Here is a 23447-nt window from a genome sequence, read left to right on the forward strand (position 1 = left end):
CTCTCTCTAGTTGAAACATTTCTGAAAATTTGTTGTTGATTTTAATTTTTGCTCTTAGCTGGTTGTATAACAGCTTCACCCAACTAATAAACCTGGGGCCAAACCCGAATTTCTTTAGGACCTTCCATAGGTAGTCCCATTCCAGACTGTCAAAAGCCTTGGCAGCGTCCAGGGCCAAAACAGCTCTGGAGCCCACCGCCTCTGTTGGAATTTGCATATTCCATGGTATGGGAACTCTGAGGGGCACATCAGAGTGCCCCTTGACATAAAAAGTGCCCATCAGTGGCCCCTTAGCATAAAATATGCTCATCAGAATGCCCCTTAATGTAAAATAAGGAGCATGCTGATTGGCACATTTTATGTTGAGGGCCATGTTGAGAGGCACATTTATTGTTAAAAATTGTTGTTTGTATTCCATACAAAGACAAGATCAAATGTAAAGCCATCTTAGTTCCAACTGTCCACACGTTTAATGTCGTAACTGGAACTTGACAATAAAAATTGTTAAGATTCGGTCCTCGTCTAGAAGAAAATTTTAGTGACCGGACCTCCTTGAATTTGAATTCAATACCCCTGATCTAGAGTGTAGAGCGAATAAAAGGAAGTGTATTACTGGTCATATCAGCTGGTGAAAATAAAGGGTAAAAGAGAAAACAAATGCAGCCACAGCATTTAACCACTTACAGACCGCCCACCGTCGTTATACGTTGCTACTTTGAAGAGGAATACTGTTATGGTAGCAGCTAGCTACCATAACCCCAATATCTTCTTTAGCGGGCGGTCCTCTTTCAGATAAAAGTGGTCTCCGCAGTGGATACGCCACAAGATCACTTTTATCAGCGCCGGGAGAGGGCCCCCCTCCCTCTGGCTCCGGTACCCTCCGCTGCTTACTGGAGCCATCAGCAGTGGCGGAGGCGATCCTGTCCTGTCCATGCCTGGATATGGAGACGAGTGACGGAAAGATGACCCCCACTCACCTCCATATCACTGCAGGGCGGAAGCGACGTCAAAACGTCACTTCTGCCCCAATGCTCTTTTTTTATTATTGCATTTTTGTCTAAATATGAGATCTGAGGTCTTTTTGACCCCAGATCTCATATTTAAGAGGACATGTCATGCTTTTCTCTATTACAAGAGATGTTTCCTTGTAATAGAAATAAAAGTGACCCAAATTATAATTTTTTTAAAAACAGTGACAAAATAAAAAACTAAAGAAAAATAAATAAGAAAAAAATAGACTGACATTTTATTCTCTAGGGTGTTAGAAAAAAAAATTGGGGTTACAAGTAATTTTCTAGCAAAAAAATATATATGTTTTTAACTTGTAAACGCCAAATCTCAGAAAGAGGCTCGGTCCTTATGTGGTTAAGCTGTATGTAAACACGAAAAAAAGTTTTTTTAAGAATTCTACCCGGTACAGTAGAGGATGTCATATCATCTATGCCCAGTCTTGCCATGAAGAGTTAATCCATCACCGAAAAAATCCACTCTGCTTCTGCCCAGAATGTGCTCTGTGTCCCCTGTGCGCGCACTGCTCACATAACAAGTGTGAGGCCTGGCCAAGGGGAGTGTAGAGGTGGGCTGGGAGTCTATTTTTATTTTGGGTTTAATACTACTCTAAGAATAGTTAGACTTTGTATTTTCTTCCACCAAGTTACATAAGGGGACATTTTATGAATTCTGCTGCAAGGTAGAGCTTACATGCCATCCACAGGTCTTCCTATATGTGAAAAACTGAGGTCACCCGTAGCAGTAATTTCACTCAGTATTTCAGTCTTGGTGTTGTGTTTGGGGGAAGAACAACACTAAAACTGGCATCATTTGTAGACACTGTTTGGATGCACTGCAATGCCAAAAGTGCAATTTCCCGCCGGAAATAACATGAGCTCTCAGTGGAGCTAAGAGAGTTCCTAAAGTAGTAAAACACGGGAATGTTAATGTGTAAATTAAAGAAAAAAAAGTTGGGTTTAAATTTTATTTTTTTGCATCCCAGCAAGAATTCACATGTGCTTTAAATAATCACAGGGAACATACATATGGTTAGGTAGAGGAAAGCCCCACTCAGGTTTCGAATGCTGTCTTATCTTGCCCACAGTACATTTAACAGCAATGCTTTTTTGTAGCTTTCAAAAACCAATTAAAGAGACTTTTTCCACACATCGGTCGCTGAGTGTAAGTGGTGTGATTCAGGCTTACCTCCATGCTATCTAAACTTTTGGGTCCTGCGCTTGTTTAGTCAGTATGCAGAAGAACTTCATGAACCAATTACTGTTGCAAATAGACCCGTAAAAAAACAAAACATAAATAAAAATAAAACGTGACTTTCCTCCTTTAAATAGACTGTCACCAACTTAAAAAATATGATTTGTCCACTACTGTAATGCAAATTTTCAATAAAACAGTACAATTTTTCTTATTTTCTTTTCTGAAATCCACTGGCATATGCCTTTCATTCCAGGCCATTTGATGAGGCCTGGTGCTTTGTGAAGGGTATCTTCCCAATTGCATTGTGGGAAATAGAACTGGACACCAAATTTCCCTAATTGGCAGATTTTAAGGATAAATGGCTGCTTTGTATGCACATATACATTGTTTTAAATAAACAAAACCACAAGGAAGTCCAGTCATTTACAGATGTGTAAAATTCTTACAGTGATATGTTCATTAGTATCCATCAAAAAGCATCCTTGATGTTTTTCAATTGTCGCACAGCAAGATCCACTGGTAGGTTGAACTTCAGGTTGCTGAGTCGGCTGAGGAGGTTTAAAGCACTTTCAAAGCCAGTGCTTGCCATGTAACTCCAAGGCTGGTAGTAAGACTGTATCAACACCCCAGATTTGCAGAGCAAATTAAGCCAAGAGACAAGACGTTGTTCATTCAATGCCATGCAGACAAGAGCCTTAAATTCAGAGTCTGCACCTCGCTTGAAAGGATCGTGTTCTGTTAAAACTGTGTGGATGGCAGAGAGAAGGCTCTGTTTGGGAGTAACCTTAGTACTTCCCGAAACAGGAAGGGAAAAGGACTGCGAGAGCTTACGGGCAGGAGAGTCAACAAATGCTTTTCCATTTTTCTCATTGTAGTATTTGACAAAAAGTTCCCAGGGGTGCATAGTGGGTGGAGAGGTAGAGAAGACAGGTATGAGGCAGGCAATTGGTGCAAGAACCAAACTCATTCCTTGAGATGTAGCATAAAGACCATGCGACAGAAGATCTCTGATAGCAAGTGCCAACTCTTTCCTCACGACAACTGTTAGCTCATCTTTGCCTCCCAGTGTAATTTCCTGCATGTTCGCATAGCTGATAACATGCTCCTGCGGCTGCTGTCGCACTGCCAACTGTCTCACTTTCTCAACAGAAACCTCCAGCTTCTTTAAAAAAGGAGTGAAGTCTCTATTGTGTTCATCCTGCCTCCAGAGGTTTTTTGGCACATGTCCTGTACCACAACCAAACTGGCTGACTGCAAAGATCTGTAGGACAGCCAGGGCTCGACGTAACAAATGTAGGCCTGTTTCTCTCATTTGCTTTGCTTGCTCTGGGCTCACTGTTGGGGGGGGGGGGAAAAAGCAGATTTTTTTTTAGATATAATTTAATTGACATTAACAGATAATTTTAAGGGCAGAATACAGACAGTAGTTAGGTTAAAAGATGAATGCCAATTTTATTGGACATCAGTCCAAAAAATACCACATGTAAACATACGATTTACAATAAATCAGGTGATATACATCAATCCTATCAGATAGGGCTGGTATAGGATGCTCTCCAACCAGCAATGTGTGTACCCCCCTGCATATCCACAAGGACAAATGGGCACCCAAATGTAAGGGGGTAATATGCTGACAAATGTGTAGTATATATACACATACATATAAAATAGGAAGCACAGGCATTGTACGGTGGCCGAGTATATTCAGAGTAAAGTAATCACATGAGTAAGTGAAGATAACCCACCAGGGGAAACCTAGGTTGAATGGTCAACCATACTTGGTACATCAAAGTTGTGGTCCATCATGGACAGTGGTAGTGTCCCAAATGATAGAGGCCAAATATAGGTGAATTGCCCGTATTTATGTACAAAAAGGATGAGGGGGTTGTAAAACACCTCTAAACTAAGGAGTCTTTTTAACCGAAATGTCTGATGCATGTCAGCAGTGTGGAGTGTGTGTATGTGTATATATATATATATATATATATATATATATATATATATATATATATATATATATATATATAGCCTCTTGGAACAGGCTGCGGGTGGGAAAAGAAAGACTGGTCTGATATACCTGAGCAGTTCTCCAGGCAACATCCTAATCAAGAGATTAGAGCCGGGAGTGGAACCCAGAACCATGACGACGTTTGCCCAAACCTACCACTTGTGATCAGTCAAGGGGACGTGGCTCACCCTGAGAGAGACTAAAAACCCTGGGCGGTAACCAGAGCCTCTATGCAACAGGACATCAACTGAATGAAATTGATCCCTGACCCCCCTGGAGGTACCCAAGACCCAAATGACGTGCTCGGCAAGGTTATAAAGCAAGGACTGCTTCTGACCCAAGGATAAGCCCAGTGGTGGAACAACATCTGCACCAATTATCTTGCCCTATCAACAGGCAGATCTGATGGAAGTGAGTGCAAGCATAGTAGATATCGGTGTGGATGTACACATTGAAACCAGAAAGCCTGAACAACCGGACCAAGGGGATACTGACCTAGATAGCAGGAATGTGAGAAGAGCAGGAGCTGGGGGTACAGCGACATCCTGCCTCTGACCGCGTGAGTTTCAATCACCTCCATCCCGACTTGCAACTGTACCAGGTCGTGGAGAGCATACTTAGCCCACATGAAACCGCATTCAAGAATTATGTCTAAAACATGTACCATGCTGAAAGATGAGAGCAGCTGGGACGAAATTGGAAACAAACCAAAACGTATCGCCGTCCCCTGTGCCAAAAATTTCTGCAGAGTGCTGAAGTATAGACTGACCCCTTAATGACGGTGTGCTACCCTGCTCTAACCCCCCCCCCCACGTGGTTGAAGGAATGAATGTGAACTAGTCATATCAGAAACGTGCAGCAAGCCCAACCTACGGAGAGAAATTACAGACAACCAGACAGGAGGACGACAACACCCCTCTGTGCTTACCCAAGTATGAGAACATGAGCAGAAATGTCAAGACCACCGTGCATGAATGAACCTGATGACGGCCCCCACCCTAGTGTAAGTAGTAAGTGAGCCTGAGTAACCTGCCACGCAGAGACAGGTAATAATCTAAACACTCAGAGCTAATGTACCCACAGACCTTGGTGGGTATTCATACAGGTGTAATGAATGAGCGTGCATCGTACGACGTGTGGTATACGGGCGAGAAGATTGTTGTCAACAAATATTTAAAAACAAAACCTCAGCCCGTATGGATCTGTAGACATGATAGACCCTGAGATGTGAGCACTAACTAACCAAGATTACAAACATGAAAGAAGGTATTGATGAGACATGGCAATCGACGAGGATGAAAACAGCTACCGGAGTATATGCCGTGACTGCATAGCACCGATGCTATGACGGCATACGCTGGTACAGAACCTGCTAATGACAAAACCCCTGAGACTGAACGCAAGGCAAAAAAGCAGAGACAGACGCTATGACAGAAACGCTATGGCAGAAATTCTGAGACTGAAACGTTAGGACTGAATCGCTGAGAAGTAAATGCTATGACAAACACGGGCAGAAACGCTGAGACTGAAAAACGCTACAGAGACAGGATGCTACGACAAATCGCATGTTACGCAAGAAATTACTGACAGTGGAGCCATCTACCAGCCCCCCCCCCCTCCCCAGCCTGTAACATCAGGCAATAAGATGGCACAACTTGCACAGATGACAAGGGACAGATAAAGATATATGCGCCTACAGTATACCGAGCAGTATATGGTGTGCAGCTCAGTATAAAAAAGGATATCGGAATGTACACGTGTACACGGTAACCTACGGGAAGCTCGGACCTGGACTGCAAAGATGAAAGCAAGGATATCCACGACAGGGCGCCAGAACCCTCATGCATGTGAACTCCCCTCTGCAAGCTCCGACACCCCCTCCCCCCCCCACTTACATCCGACATCCAACATTTGGGAAAAGGCTTGCGCATACTGCCGAATCCTTCCAGCCATGCAACCCCCCTGCCAGAGCAGAGAAAAGCAAGTGCCGTGGTGTGGACGTGGGATCTTAGATCTCTCCACCTGGTGCCTAAAGGTAATGCCATGTAGTCTGGAACAACCAGGATTTTTGACACCTGAAACAATTATAGTGTCCCCCTCCCCTAACTCTGATGCCCCAGGAAAGGATTAATGGTTGCAAACGGGTAGACCCCCCCCCCCCCCGCCGGACGGCGTCCTCCTTGACAATGCGGGATGAGCCCTAAGAGAAGTGGGTAGGTGAATGGATGGATAGACGCTCCCTCTCCCGACGTGAGCTCCGGGAAAAGCGGGCAGGCAGCCCCCTCGATGCGGATAGAGCCCTGGCAATGTGGGTGGGCGGATGGACAAACGCTCCCTCCCTCCCCCGGTGTGAGCTCCAGGAGAAGTGGGCGGGCGGCCCCCTCAATCCCAGATGGAGCCCTGGGCAACGTAGGTGGGCGGATGAATGGGTGGATGGACATACGCCCCCCTCCCACATTGTAAGCTCAGGGAAAAGTGGACAGCCTTCACACACACACACACACACACACACACAGAGTATTTCACAAAAGTGAGTACAACCCTCACGTTTGTAAATATTTTATTATATCTTTTCATGTGACAACACTAAAGAAATTACACGTTGCTACAATGTAAAGTAGTGAGTGTACAACTTGTATAACAGTGTAAATATGCTGTCCCCTCAAAATAACTTCACACAGCCATTAATGTCTGAACCGCTGGCAAAAGTGAGTACACCCCTAAGTGAAAATGTCCAAATTGGGTCCAAAGTGTTGTGTGGCCACCATTATTTTCCAGCACTGCCTTATATGTTAGAGAACTTGCGCTCTTTCACATTTGAGAATGACCCACAGATGCTCAATAGACTTTGGGTCTAGAGACATGCTTGGCCAGTACATCACCTTTACCCTCAGCTTCTTTAGCAAGCCAGTGGTCGTCTTGGAGGTGTGTTTGGGGTTGTTGTGTTTGAATACTGCCCTGCGGCCCAGTCTCAGAAGGGATGGCATCCTACTCTGCTTTAGTATGTCACAGTACATGTTAACATTCATGGTTCCCTCAATGAACTGTAGCTCCCCAGTGCCGCCTCAGACCATGACACTCCCACCACCATGCTTGACTGTAGGCAAGATACATTTGTCTTTGAACTCCTCACCTGGTTGCTGCCACTTACGTTTGACACCATCTGAACCAAATAAGTTTATTTTGGTCTCATCAGACCACAGGAAATGGTTCCAGTAATCCATGTCCTTAGTCTGCTTGTCTTTAGCAAACCGTTTGCGGGCTTTTTTGTGCATTATCTTTAGTAGAGGCTTCCTTCTGGGAATGAGAGCCATGCAGACCAATTTGATGCAGGGTGCTGTATACAGTCTGACCACTGACAGGTTGACCCCCCACCCCTTCAAGCTCTGTAGCAATCATACGTCTATTTCCCAAAGACAACCTCTTGATATGACGCTGAGCATGTGCATCTCGACTCCTTTGGTCGACCATGGCGAGGCCTGTTCTGAGTGGAACCTGTCCTGTTAAACTGCTGCATGATCTTGGCCACCAAGCTGCAGCTCAGTTTCAGGGTCTTGGCAAACTTCTTATAGCCTATGCCATCTTTATGTAGATTAACAATTATTATTTTTCAGATCCTCAGAGAGTTCTTTGCCATGAGGTGCCATGTTGAACTTCCAGTGACCAGTAGGAGAGTGAGAGTGACAACACCAAATTTAACACACCTGCTCCCCATTCACACCTGAGACCTTGTAACACTAATGTGACTACATGACACCGGTGAGGGAAAATGGCTTAATTGGGCCCCAATTTGGACATCATCACTTATGGGTGTACTCACTTTTGTTGTTTGGACATTAATGGCTGTGCAAGTTATTTTGAGGGGACAGCAAATGTACACTGTTATACAAGCTGTACACTCACTGCTTTAAATTGTACCAAAGTGTAATTTCTTCAGGGTTGTCACATGAAAAGATATAATAAAATATTTACAAAAATGTGAGATACTGTATATCAAATGACTTGGGCAGTGACTCCAAATGCCGAGTGCTGTGAAAGGAGAGTGGAATGTGATCTGCGAATAAGGATTTATATACCAAAGCACTGTCAGACCCGCTGTGGCTTTTGATTAAGGTGAGCTGCTAGGGCACACTCCTGGTGCATTTTGGATGGTGGAAGCAAGTGTGACCACAACATTTTAAGATTTTATTCCTATTTGCGCCTGTTTTTATTTTCAGTTTCAGGGTCTTGGCAATCTTCTTATCAGGGCTGTCTTTAATATGGTTTGGACCCTGGGCAAACTTTTTTTGGGCCCCCCCAATGCAATTTTGCTCTTCACTCCAACATCTCAAAAACAGGCACACACACATAGAATTATCAAAAAAAAAAAAAAAAAAAAAGGGTAAGCAGTAAAGGGTACAGTGTTCTATAAGGTGGGGGGAAGGGTGTATAGTGAGGGGTGCCGTGTTCTGTAGAGTATGGGGTGAGGAATGAAAGGTTCTGTGGGGGGGAAGGTGTATAGTGAGGGGTACAGTGTTGTACAGGGTGATCAGTATGGGTGGTGGTTTCTATAGATTAGATCAGTATAGGGTGAGGAGTGCAAGGTAGATGGGAGATGCAGGAAGAGATGAGGACTCCCACACAGATTGAGGAGAGGACAGTGTCAGAGGGGACCTCAGATTCCTGGCAGGGTCAGAGGGATCCAGCCCTCTGTACTAATCAGCATGGAGGGGCAGCTGGCACTCACAATTTGGACAGCCAGCAGCAGAGCCCGGTCTCTTCCTGCAGCACATTACCATGGCGGGGGGAGGCGGGAATGAGTTGGCACCACGAGGGAGTGACACGCAGGATGGATCGACAGCCATCCACGCTCTGCACTTGATGCTCCGGGTCAGTCACTTAGAGCCGGGCACAGCACTGATCACTGGGATCCAGCTTCCCTGACCCACACTGAACTGAGCTGGGCAATGGAGTCTGGGGCCGAAATGACATATACACACACACACACACACACACACACAATCTGCCTCTATTTGGCCTCCATCATTTGGGACACTAGCACTGTCCATGATGGACCACAACTTTGCTGTACCAGGTATGGTTATCCATTCAACCTAGTTTCCCCCTGGTGGGTTATCTTTACTCACTCATGCTTACTTTACTCTGAATATACTCAGCCACCATGACTGAGCTACCTGTTATTCATACTATGTTACTACACACTGTGACATAAGGGATTGTTCAGCTCTGATGGATGCATTTTTCTGGAGTGAGTCCACATCAGACATGCATTTATAGTTGAGGGCCTGGTAGCCCATGTTTATTAAATGAAAAAAACAAAAGTCTACTTAGGAATCCCATGCAGGGGTTTAAACATCATTCAGACATATCTGAAAATACAAGACGGTGGGCTAGAACAGTCTTCTCGGTTTCAAATCTACGCTCTGTAGTCCGCCGATATGCAGACTCTGTGTCCACTTTAACCCTATTTTCATAGGGACAGAGCCTCGCTCTGCCACAACATTTAGAGTATTACCCTCTTACATTTGGGTGCTCATTGGTCCTTGTGGATACGCAGGAGCGTCCACGCATTGCTGTCTTGCACACCAGTTGGAGAGTTGCCTATAGCAAGCCTATCAGATACAGTGAGGGGAAAAAGTATTTGATCCCCTGCTGATTTTGTATGTTTGACCACTAAGAACGGTCAGTCTATAATTTTAATGGTAGGTTTATTTAAACAGTGAGAGACAGAATAGCAATACAAAAATTCAGAAAAAAAGCATTTAAAAAAAAGTTATAAATTGATTTGCATTTCAATGAGCGAAATACGTTTTTTTGACCCCTTTGCAAAACATGGCCACTCCAGGATTTTAATGTGCTTCTTCTTGAGACACTCCTTTTTAATGTCTTGGCTGAGGGAAGGTGGTTCTCACCCAAGATTTGACGGTGCATGGCCCTGTCCATCGCCCCTTTATTGCAGTGAAGTTGTCCGGTCCCCTTAGCAATACAACACCCCCAAAGCATAATGTTTGCATCTCCATGTTTGACGATGGGGATGGCATTTTTGGGGTCATAGGCAGCATGCCTTCTCCTCCAAACAGGGCGAATTGAGCTGATGCCAAAGAGCTTAATTATTGTCTCGTCTGACCACAACACTTTCACCCAGTTCTCCTCTGAAACATTCAGATGTTAATTAGCAAACTTCAGACGGGCCTGTACATGTGCTTTCTCAAGCAGGGGGACCTTGCAGGTGTATTACCAACTGTTTTCTTGGTGACTATGGTCCCAGCTGCCTTGCAATCACTGACAAGATTCTCCTGTGTGGTTCTGGGCAGATTCCTCACCGTTCTCATGATCACTGAAACTCCATGAGGTGAGATCTTGCATGGAGCCCCAGACTGAGGGAGATTGACTGTTATTTTGTGTTTCTTCCATTTGCGAATAATCACACCAACTGTTGTCACTCTTTCACCAAGCTATTGGCGATGGTCTTGTAGCCCATTCCAGCCTTATGAAAGTCTACAATCTTGTCTCCAACATCCTTGAACAGCTCTTTGGTCTTGGCCATGGTGGAGAGATTGGAATCTGAGTGATTAATATCTTCTGTGGACAGGTGTCCTTTATACAAGTAACAAGTGGAGATTAGGAGCACTCCCTAGATCTCAGAGAGAGTGCTCCTAATCTCAGCTCTTATCTGTATAGAAGACACCAGGGAGCCAGAAATATTGCGGATTGATAGAGGATCAGATACTTATTTCACTCACTTACTTCAATTTTTTGAAATGTGTTTCTCTAGATATTTTTGTTGTTATTCTGTCACTCACTGTTAAAATAAACCTACCATTAAAAAATTATAGACTGATCATTTGTCAGTGGGCAAATATACAAAATAAACAGTTGATCAAATACATTTTTCCCCTCACTGTAGGATTGATGTACAGTGGATATAAAAAGTCTACACACCCCTGTTAAAATATCAGGTGATGTAAAAGATAAATCATTCCAGAACTTTTTCCACCTTTAATGTGACCTATAAACTGTACAACTCAGTTGAACAACAAACTGAAATCTTTTAGGTGGAGGGAGTAAAAATAAAAAAAAATATAATAATATGGTTGCATAAGTGTGCACATCCTTAAACTAAAATACTTTGTTGAAGCACCTTTTCATTTTATTACGGCACTCAGTCTTTTTGGGTATGAGTCTATCAGATGGCACAACTTGACTTGGCAATATTTGCCCACTCTTCTTGGCAAATACACTCCAAACCTGTCAGATTGCAAGGGCATCTCCTGTGCACAGCCCTCTTAAGATCACCTCACAAATTTTCAACCGGATTCAGGTCTGGGCTATTCCAAAATGTTAATCTTCTTCTGGTTAAGCCATTCCTTTGTTGATTTGGATGTACAGGTGAAACTTGAAAAATTTGAATATTGTGCAAAAGTTCATTTATTTCACTGCAAAAGTGAAAAAAAGGTGCGCTTATCTATGGCAATAAAAAACAGCTGCAAACTCAAAATGTTTATACAAACAAAAATACTATGAAAAGAAGGAGTGGAGTTGCGCTTAAAAAACGTGACTTATCAAAAAATAGTGAGCACTATAAAGTCCCAAGGAGAAAAGAAGAATCTTCTTTAATCAAATATAAACTCTGTGAAAGTTCTGTGCATAATCAAATTTCATAAGGAATCACAACGTGTGAAAATATCTGGATCGCTGTTCCCTGAAAATGCTGACCCTTACCAGATTTTCAGATCCAAAGGATCAAGCCAAGCAGATTAGCCAAACAACTGGGCTGCACAGGAGATCAAGATCTTGATAGAGTCCACTTCATTGCGATTGCTGACTTGCTGTTAAATGCTCTCGGCCATGTCCTGTGGGAGGGGTCTGTCGGTGGACCGGTCCACCGACAGACCCCTCCCACAGGACATGGCCGAGAGCATTTAACAGCAAGTCAGCAATCGCAATGAAGTGGACTCTATCAAGATCTTGATCTCCTGTGCAGCCCAGTTGTTTGGCTAATCTGCTTGGCTTGATCCTTTGGATCTGAAAATCTGGTAAGGGTCAGCATTTTCAGGGAACAGCGATCCAGATATTTTCACACGTTGTGATTCCTTATGAAATTTGATTATGCACAGAACTTTCACAGAGTTTATATTTGATTAAAGAAGATTCTTCTTTTCTCCTTGGGACTTTATAGTGCTCACTATTTTTTGATAAGTCACGTTTTTTAAGCGCAACTCCACTCCTTCTTTTCATTTATTTCACTAATGCAACTTAAAAAGGTGAAATATATGAGATAGTTCAAGCCTTGATTTGTCATAAATGTGATGATTATGGCTTACAGCTCAAATCCACAATATCAGAAAAATAGAAAATTGTGAAAAGGTGCAATATTCTAGGCTCAAAGTCTCGCGCTCTAATCAGCTAATTAAGCCATAACACCTGCAAAGGGTTCCTGAGCCTTTAAATGGCCTCTCAGTCTGGTTCAGTAGAAATCACAATCATGGAAAAGACTGCTGACCTGACAGTTGTGCAGAAAACAAACATTGACACCCTCCATAAGGAGGGAAAGCCTCAAAAGGTAATTGCAAAAGAAGTTGGATGTATCAAAGTGCTGCATAAAAGCACATTAATAGAAAGTTATGTGGAAGGGAAAAGTGTGGAAGAAAAAGGTGCACAAGCAGCAGGGATGACCACAGCCTGGAGAGGATTGTCAGGAAAGGCCATTCAAAAGTGTTTGGGACTTTCACAAGGAGTGCATCAAGAGCCACCACACACAGACCTATCCTGGACATGGGCTTCAAATGTTGTATTCCTCTTGTCAAGCCACTCCTGAACAAACATCAGAAGCGTCTTACCTGGGCTGAAGAAAAACAGACCTGGTCTGTTGCTCAGTGGTCCAAAGTCTGATGAGAGCAACATTTTGCTCTCATTTGGTAAGAGCCTCTTTTCTGATGAGAGCACATTTTGCATCTCATTTGGAAACCAAGGACCCAGAGTGAGGATGAAGAATAGAGAGGCACACACTGCAAGATGCTTGTCCAGTGTGAAGTTTCCACAGTCTGTGTTGATTTGGTGAGCCATGTCATCTGCTGGTGTTAGGCCACTGTGCTTCTTTAAGTCCAGGGTCAACACAACCGTTTACCAGGAGATTTTGGACCACTTCATGCTTCCTTTCCGCAGACGAGGGAGGCCGACTTTATTTTCCAGCAGGACTTGGCATCCACCCACACTGCCAAAAGCACCAAAACCTGGTTCAATGACCGTGGGATTACTGTGCTTGATTGGCCAGCAAACTTGCCTGACCTGAACCCCATCAAGAATCTATGAGGCATTACCAAGAGAAAGATGAGAGACATGAGACCAAACAATGCAGAAGAGCTGAAGGCCGCTATTAAAGCATCCTGGTCTTCCATAACACCTCAAGCAGTGCCACAGGCTGATAGCTTTCATGCCACGCCGCATTGAGGCAGCAATTTCTGCAAAAGGGGCACAAACCAAGTACTGAGTACATATGCATGCTTATACTTTACAGAGGTCCAATATTGTTCTATGTACAACTCTTGTTTTATTGATTACATGTACTATTCAAATTTTCTGAGATTGTGGATTTGGGGGATTTCATGTAAGCCATAATCACAATTATGACAAATCACGGCTTAAACTATCTTGCGTTGCGTGTAATGCGTCTATCTCATATATTAGTTTCACCTTTTAGGTTGCACTAGTGAAATAAATGAACTTTTGCACAATATTTTTTTTTTTCGAGTTTCACCTGTATACTTTGGGACATTGTCATGCTAAAAGGATGAAATTCCTCTTCATGCTCAGTTTTCTAGCAGAAGCCTGAAGGTTTTGTGCCAATATGAACTGGTATTTGGAACTCTTCATAATTCATTCTACCTTGACCAAGGCCCCTGTTCCAGCTGAAGAAAAACAGCCCCAAAGCATAACTCTACCACCATCATGCTTCACTGTGGGTATGGTGTTTTTTTGGTGATGTGCAGTGTTGTGCAGTGTTGTTTTTGCGCCAAACATATCTTTTGAAATTATGGCCAGAAAGTTCAACCTTGGTTTCATCAGACCATAACACATTTTCCCACATGGTTTTGGGAGCCTTCAGATGTGTTTTTTCAAAATTTAGTCAGACTTGGATGTTTTTCTTGGTAAGAAAAGACTTCCGTCTTGCCAATCTACACCATAGCCCAGACATATGAAGAATACGGGAGATTGTTGTCACATGTACCACACAGCCAGTACTTGCTAGATATTCCTGCAGCTCTTTTAATGTTGTTGTAGGGCTTTTGGCAGCCTCCCTGGCCAGTTTTCTTCTAGTCTTTTCATAAATTTTGGAGAGACATCCAGTTCTTGGTAATGTCACTGTTGTGCCATATTTTCTCCATGTGGTAATGCCTGTCTTCACTATGTTCCATGGTATATCTAATGCCTTGGAAATTCTTTTGTACCTTTCTCTTGACTGATACCTTTTAACAATGAGTTCCTTCTGATGCTTTGGAAGCTCTCTGCGGACCATGGCATTTGAATGTGATGGCTTAATTCTGAACAGATCTACATCCCCAGTTATAAGATGGTATGCACACTTATGCAGCCACATTATTTTCTTATTTTTTTTTTTATCCCCCCCCCCCCAAAAGATTTCAGTTTGTTATACCGTTTATAGGTCGCATTAAAAGGTGGAGAAAGTTCTGAAATTATTTATCTTTGTCTCATTTTTTTGCATCACAGAAACCTGACATTTTACCAGGGGTGTGTAGACTTTTTATATTCATTGTATACCACCCGATTTCTGTATTGCTCTACACAGTAGCCTCTGTATCAGACTCAAAATCTCATGACTTGCTATACTTGACTTGCACATTTTTTATGCTATTACTCATTATATTGTAGAATTGTTTTTTAAATATCTATATATACATTTTAGTGTATAGATTTCTTAAAGTGTAGTTCCACCCAAAAATGTTACTTCTGCTTTTTCGGTTCCGCCCCCCTCCAGTGTCAGATTTGGCGCCTTTCAGGGGGCAACAGATACCTGTCTAATACAGGTGTTTGCTCCCACATCTGGCGATAGATCGCCGCAGATATAGATGTCCCCCTCCCGTCTTCTGGGAGACACACAGGTCCCAGAAGACAGCAGGGACCAGTGAGGATGCGCAGATTGCGCATGCGCAGTAGGGTACCAGGTAGTAAGCTAAGGATGCCTGGGCCTGCACCCAGGAGCCAAGGGACAGATCGGATGAGGACACGGCAGGCGCCCTGGACAGGTTAGTGTCCCAATATTAAAAGTCAGCAGCTGCAGTATTTGTAGCCGCTGACTTTTTTTTCCCGCGGAACTCCGCTTAAAGTGTTTGTCAGAGCAAAAAAAATAAAAGATTTTTGTACTTACTGTAAAACATTTTTATTGAAGTCCCATTAAGGGAAGGGGTTTAGTCATTCCATAACAGTCATGTTATACTATTGTCTACAGAAGGTTGGGACACCTACTGTTGCCTACAGAAGGTTAGCCAACAAAAACCATTAAGCCAACCCCCGTTTAACCCTGCCTTTAGCCGTCATGCCTTAGTTTTGTGAGCACGTATTACAAAGAGCCAAAAACAGATGGGCAGGACCTGGGTCTGTATGGCAAGTACAAAATACTTATTTTGGTTATCATCCGTTGAGGGATGCAGGAGTTTAGGAATTCTTAAACTGTTATGTCCAAAAGCAGTCAAACGGAAGGGTCCGCAACAGCCACAGAGATGCACAGATGTGGAGATCATACTACAAGAGTGTCTGAATCAATCAATGCCTGAAAGGTGTTACTTGATTATACAACAGGACACTATGGGGGCAGAAGACAGACAACATTATAGGGGCAAAACACTATGGGGGAAGAAGACACTGCCTCAGTGCACTGAGGCAGGAGCACTGAGGTAGGTCCAAAGAAATGACTTCCCTTAACCACTTAAGGACCGCCTCCTGTAAATATACGTCAGCAGAATGGCACGGCTGGACAGATGCACGTACCGGCACGTCCTGTACATCTACCCAACCGCGGGTTGCGGACGTGCGCCCGCGACCCGGTCCAAAACTCCGGGACCCGATCGCCGCTGGAGTCCCGTGATCAGTCCCCGAAACTGAAGAACGGGGAGAGCCGCGTGTAAACACGGCTTCCCCGTGCTTCACTGTGGCGGCTGCATCGATCGTGTCATCCCCTTTATAGGGAGACACAATTGATGATGTCACTCCTACAGCCACACCCCCCTACAGTTGTAAACACACACTAGGTGAAACATAACCCCTTCAGCGCCCCCTGTGGTTAACTCCCAAACTGCAACTGTCATTTCCACAATAAACAATGCATTTTAAATGCATTTTTTGCTGTGAAAATGACAATGGTCCCAAAAATGTGTCAAAATTGTCCGAAGTGTCCGCCATAATGTTGCAGTCACGAAAAAAAAAAAATCGCTGATCGCCGCCATTAGTAGTAAAAAAAAAAATATTAATAAAAATGCAATACAACTATCCCCTATTTTGTAAACGCTATAAATTTTGCGCAAACCAACCGATAAATGCTTTTTGCAATTTTTTTGACCAAAAATATGTAGAAGAATACGTATCGGCCTAAACTGAGGAAAAAATATTTTTTTAATATATTTTTGGGGGATATTTATTATAGCAAAAAGTAAAAAATATTGCATTTTTTTCAAAATTGTCGCTCTATTTTTGTTTATAGCGCAAAAAATAAAAACTGCAGAGGTGATCAAATACCACCAAAAGAAAGCTCTATTTGTGGTAAAAAAAAGGATGCCAATTTTGTTTGGGAGCCACGTTGCACGACCGAGCAATTGTCAGTTAAAGTGACGCAGTGCCGAATCGCAAAAAGGGGCCTGGTCCTTTACCTGCATTTTGGTCCGGGGCTTAAGTAGTTAAAGGGCAAATGACACAGTTCCTTGATGTCCCATGTGTGTAATCAAAGTGCCCTATACATCTGAACAGACATACAGTTGCAAGAAAAAGTATGTGAACCCTTTTGGAATGATATGGATTTCTGCACAAATTGGTCAAAAATGTGATCCGATCTTCATCCAAGTCACAATAATAGACAATCACAGTCTGCTTAAATTAATAACACACAAATAATTAAATGTTACCATGTTTTTATTGAACACCCCATGTAAACATTCACAGTTCAGGTGGAAAAAAGTATGTGAACCCTAGACTAATGACATCTTCAAGAGCTAATTGGAGTGAGGTGTCAGCCAACTGGAGTCCAGTAAATGGGATGAGATTAGAGGTGTTGGTTACAGCTGCCCTGCCCTATAAAAAAAACACACAACAGTTCTGGGTTTGCTTTTCACAAGAAGCATTGCCCGATGTAAATGATGCCTCACACAAAAGAGCTCTCAGAAGACCTACGAATTGTTGACTTGCATAAAGCTGGAAAGAGTAATAAAAGTATCTCCAAAAGCCTTGCCGTTCATCAGTCCACGGTAAGACAAATTTTCTATAAATGGAGAAAGTTCAGCGCTGCTGCTACTCTCCCTAGGAGTGGCCATCCTGTAAAGATGACTGCAAGAGCACAGCACAGACTGCTCAATGAGGTGAAGAAGAATCCTAGCGTGTCAGCTAAAGACTTACAAAAGTCTCTGGCATATGCCAACATCCCTATTAGCGAATCTACGATACGGAATAAAAACTAAACAAGGATGCATTTCATGAGAGGATACCACAGAGGAAGCCACTGCTGTCCAAAAAAACATTCCTGCAGGTTTACAGTTTGCACAAGAGCACCTGGATGTTTCACAGCAGTACTGGCAAAATATTCTGTGGACAGATGAAACCAAAGTTGGGTTGTTTGGAAGAAACACACAACACTATGTGTGGAGAAAAAGAGGCACAGCACACCAACATCAAAACCTCATCCCAACTATGAAGTATGGTGGTGGGGGCATCATGGTTTGGGGCTGCTTTGCTGTGTCAGGGCCTGGACGGATTGCTATCATCGAAGGAAAAACAAATTCCCAAGTTTATCAAGACATTTTGCAGGAGAACTTAAGGCCATCTGTCCACCAGCTGAAGCTCAACAGAAGATGGGTGTTGCAACAGGACAACGACCCAAGGCATAAAAGTAAATCAACAACAGAATGGCTTAAACAGAAGAAAATACGCCTTCTGGAGTGGCCCAGAGTCCTGACCTTAACCAGATTGTGATGCTGTGGCATGACCTCAAGAAAGTGATTCACACCAGACATGCCAAGTATACTGCTGAACTGAAACAGTTCTGTAAAGGAGGAATGGTCAAGAATTACTCCTGACCGTTGTGCACGTCTGATCTGCAACTACAGGAAACGTTTGGTTGAAGTTATTGCTGCCAAAGGAGGTTCAACCAGTTATTAAATCCAAGAATTCACATACTTTTTCCACCTGCACTGTGAATGTTTACATGGTGTGCAATAAAAACATGGCAACATTTAATTCTTTGTGTGTTATTAGTTTAAGCAGACTGTGATTGTATATTGTTGTGACTTAGATGAAGATCAGATCACATTTTATGACCAATCTGTGCAGAAATCCATATCATTCCAAAAGGGTTCACATACTTTTTCTTGCAACTGTACCCCCCCCCCCATTTAAGACACAAACTTTGCTGTCTGTAAGAGACTATCACAGCTGCAGTGCAGGGCTCCAGATATCAATGTCATATGCTCCAGGACACGAGGAACAGCTCTACTGATGGAGGGATTTTATCCGTATTGACACAGACTAATAAATAAACCACCAGAGAACAGAGAGCCACTCCAGTTAATTCAAACTAAAACCCAAGTAGAGAGTTTGACAGTGAAATACTGCAAGGCGTAAACATCAACTCATTTGCTTGTATGCTTGCAAATGTAGACCACTGGAGCATCTACAGAGGACAGTAGGGCAGAGACCACTATAAGAATAAAATCCTTTGTAAAGGGAAAAATCCCCACCACACTGTTTAGGAAGAGCCCAGGACCTTTTATTTTGTTTCCAGCCCCCATAGAGGAGTGTTTCTAAATACAGAGTATAGTGGGCAGCTGTATGAGCATTATGCACACCTATGCATTTTTAGTGCTTTTTGCATTTTGCAGATTTGCACTACAGAAAGCATTCCATAGGAAACCATGTTAAAATGGACTGTCGTCCAAACCTACAAAATGCAAAAAGCACTAAAACTGCATAGGTGTGAATCCAGCCTTAAAGATCCTAGGCTTAAAACAGGAGGCTGAAATGCAGGGGAGTATGTACTGCGTCAATAATATTGGAAACAAGGTCTTGTAAATTCTATGGGGGGTGCTCAAAAACAACCTTTCCAGGAGTAGAAAATAAGGAATCTGAATAAGGGTTGGTAATAGGGTCTTGGCCTCACTCTGACCCTTCTGGGCCTCAGTAATTAACTGTGCCTGCAAACTATGAGCAGATTCAATTGTGCACAAACTGACAAGAAGTCTGGAGTGGAAATGGGGGGGTCTTGTCCTCACCCGATGAAGGTGAAGACAACTCTAGTGAGGACAATCCTATAATAGAGGTCCCAGAGTCTATGCTACGCCCACTTATATCTTCTGAAGATATGGAGAAATCGCCCATAGAAGTACTAGGAAAGTATGGGCCGAGGTCACCAATTGCAGAGAGACTGTCCTCTGTGCATCTTTGAAAAAGGGGAATTTCTGAAGGACAGTACAGGACACAAGCAAAAGTATTTATAGACCCTTGTACCTTCAGGTGATTGGACACTGGCAAAGTTTTCAAGGACGTGTCCCCGGGGCACCTCTCCTATAACCCTATCTCACTCGATGAGTTATCAGCTGTGCACAAGCAATGCAAGTAACCAAGGAATGGAACGGAGGGTGGTTTCTGCCCTGTACTGTACTCCCAGTAATGGAACAAAGTTAAAAAACGAAATTCCTCTTATCTTAATTATACAGGACACATGAAAAAGTATTCATAGATTCTTGGATGTCCCCAGGCAATAAATGAGAAGGGCGGGCAACAACCAGGAAAACAGAACTCTGTCAACAGGCCCAATAAAAACAAGGGTCAAAAGACTTTTAGAGTGCCGCTGCAAGAAACTTGTGGCTGAAAGCCGCACCCATTGAAGAACTTTGAAAATATATAAACAGAGAATTAGATGGTGGCCTTAGAATGTTGGGCTACAGAGGCCTGGTGCCAGAAAGCACAGATTGGTCCTTCAGAGTAACTTCCAGCTATCAGATTTTCTATTATCGAGTAATAGTGGACTTGGAAGCAGGATGTCCCTTATGAAATAGATAATTTTTCTTCCCGATTGAAGCAGTGGCATTGAGGTAGGCTCCAGTGGCTCCGACTACAACCAGGCAATGAGCACAGGCTTTCTTTTGATGCTCTGGCGCAAATCATGAGGATGGTAATACTATGTCCTTGTTAAGGTGAGAGACCAATACTAATTTAGGAAGAATAAATGGTCTTCGATGGGAGACGGATACCACCTTTGGAAGACTACCTAGACATTGTGAAGGATAAGGAACGTTTCCTTACAAGAAAATACAGCCAGCTCATAGACATGCCTGATAGCAACCATAAAAAGCCATTTTGCAGGAGAGGCCATCCAGGAGAACATGCCTGATGGGTTCAAAGGGAGGATTCTGCAGACCACAGAGAACCAAGTTAAAAACCCAAGGAAACACAGGGTGCTGCAAGGAGCACCTGATGTGAGATACACTTTGAATAAAGGTTTTTGTCATGGACCTTGGAATGCTTAAGGGTATCTCTTTAAAATCTGTTACACAGATTACAGAATAAAGGTTTTTGTCATGGACCTTGGAATGCTTAAGGGTATCTCTTTAAAATCTGTTACACAGTGGGGGGGTCTTCTGCTCCTTCTTAAGGCCAGACGCCTCCATTATTCTGTGTCTGGCTATCGTGTACATTGATTGCCCCCTGGGGCTTCTGTCTCAATACACATAACAGTCCCTCCATTCAAGCTATCGGACCAATCCCTGCCGACTCATGTTCAAGTCCTCATTTGCATGGTTATGAGGACCTGAAGGAGAACTCAATGTACTTTACAATTGACCAATAGGAAAGCGATTGTTGGGGTCGGGATGTTCCAAATTCTGTTTAAAAGTGTGTTGTGTACTTCCAATAAAGGTCTTCCTGTTTGAACTTATATACAGCCTGCCTGGTGTTTTGTTCTAATGGATCCCGAACGGCACATAGCTGTAGTTCGGATCCCAGAGCCTTGGATGACCGAACCATCAGACGTTGCAATCTGCAAGCTGACTCAATAGTAGCAGAGGAGTGTCGGGAGAGCGGAAGCGAGCGAGCAAGGGTCTCGTTACATTTCAAATGGGAACACAAAGCTAGGAGATGTGGACATGGCTAAAACCTGACCTTTTGGAGTACTTAAAAGGAGAAATCCGGCCTGAGCTTGTTTGGCTAGGCTTCTCTCCTATGGGTCACAGGAGTGCCATTCATTTGGCACTCCTGTGACCCGTTTTCCTGACGTCACCAATATCAGTCCAGGCACCACATCATCCTGACAGAGTCTGCATCTGCCAGGTGCCTGGACTGATGCCCGTCTCAGCCTCTCAGCAAGCCGCTGAGAGGCTGAGACGCCCACTCCACAGCTCAGTGCTTCAGTGACCGTGGAGGAGCATAGCATGAGAGCTGCTTATTGACAGGCAGCAGCTCTCTGCTAGGGGAGCCGAGAGAACCGAGCCATCGGCGATGTTCGATCACTCGGCTCTCAGTGCAGAGACACTGGGGGACAGATGTAGCATCGGTCTGATGCTGCATCCACCTAGGTAAGTATGAAACTGCAAGAACCCCCAAACCCATACTTCTCTTTTAAGGCCACATTCTGGACAAGACCAGATTGTAGAAAGGCTAGAATGTGAGGCACAGAATAATGTCTGGGGTTGAATTGCCTTTGTTCACACCAGGCAAAGAAGGATTTGCATTTATGGAAGTGACTTTTATTGCTTTTAACAAGGTAGGAAAAACAGACTCAGAGACTATCGCTTAGGACCTGGGCGTCAAAAGCCATGCCTTAAAACTAGCAGGATGGAATAGATGGCCCTGAAAAAGAACATCAAAATATAGATGTACGCCCCGAAGGGTGCGTTGCCTCGGTTGGGTTGGAAAGACTAAGTGGCTATAAGGAAGTATGGACCAAAAAGGTTCAAAAGGTATAATTTATTGAAAAAAAGAACTAGATTTATATATATATATATATATATATATATATATATATATATATATATATATATATATTATATATTATATATATATATATATATATATATATATATATATATATATATATATATATAAATGAGCGGCTGTTATCCAAAACACATCAAGGGGAATGTGGAAAGCAAAATGAGAAAAAACATTGGTAAAGAAAAAATGACAAATAGATAACAAAACATGAAATAACAAGCAAGACCCAATACTGTCTATAAAGTGAGACAGAAAACCCAACGTTTCGAGGCTTATTCCATTTGTAGAACCTCTTCTTCAGGGGTGGGATATTGCGATGACAATGTCATTTCACATATAATGTACATGTTCAATGGACATTGAGGTGCCGATCGTTTAAAAAGACATCAAGATTCCTGGTATATTGGTGACCTGGACCAAATTCTTAGCCTTGGCGTGGGATCTCACAAAGCCAAATACACACATAGTTACATAGTTAGTCAGGTTGAAAAAAAGACACAAGTCCATCCAGTTCAACCACAAAAAATAAAAAAAACAAAATAAAAAACACAGTAAAATCCTATACACCCAACTCCATACCCACAGTTGATCCAGAGGAAGGCAAAAAACCCCAGCAGAGCATGATCCAATTTGCTACAGCAGGGGAAAAAATTCCTTCCTGATCCCCCGAGAGGCAATCGGATTTACCCTGGAAAATAGCGTGTGGATGGAATAGTCCCCTACCAAGAAGATGCCTGAAATGCTAATGGTATCATTCCTCTGAGGCCACACTATGGTAAAGTGCGGACCAAACATGTTATATAACCTTCTTCCTTATTACGGGACAAAAGTCCCTGTTGTACCCTGTGAGAAACCAAAACACAGCAGACAGAAAAGGAGTGGATGTATATAGATGAGACCCAGTCCAGTCAGTGTAATCCACAGCCCATCTATTGTTGCTGGGATTCAAAATGAAGTCTAGCAGCTTATAAGGTGTGCATCTTGCCTTTAGATTCAGATCTAGATGCATAACAACGCACTTGCACAT

At 43.1% G+C, this 23447-nt stretch overlaps 1 protein-coding gene across 3 annotated transcripts in view; it reads right to left on the reverse strand.

The window, feature by feature from the left end:
* Positions 1 to 1961: 1961 nt before the first annotated feature.
* Positions 1962 to 23447, reverse strand: part of RUNDC1 (RUN domain containing 1) — a 239369-nt gene continuing 217883 nt past the window's right edge. For all 3 annotated transcript variants that reach the window (XM_040331856.1, XM_040331855.1, XM_040331854.1), the window contains one exon: positions 1962 to 3540. In XM_040331856.1, coding sequence (XP_040187790.1) covers positions 2675 to 3540 — 866 coding nt within the window. In that variant the 3' untranslated portion in view covers positions 1962 to 2674. The remainder of the gene's footprint in view (positions 3541 to 23447) is intronic.

The sequence above is a fragment of the Rana temporaria genome, chromosome 12 (genome assembly GCF_905171775.1).
Source record: "Rana temporaria chromosome 12, aRanTem1.1, whole genome shotgun sequence".
NCBI classification, from domain to species: Eukaryota; Metazoa; Chordata; class Amphibia; order Anura; family Ranidae; genus Rana; species Rana temporaria.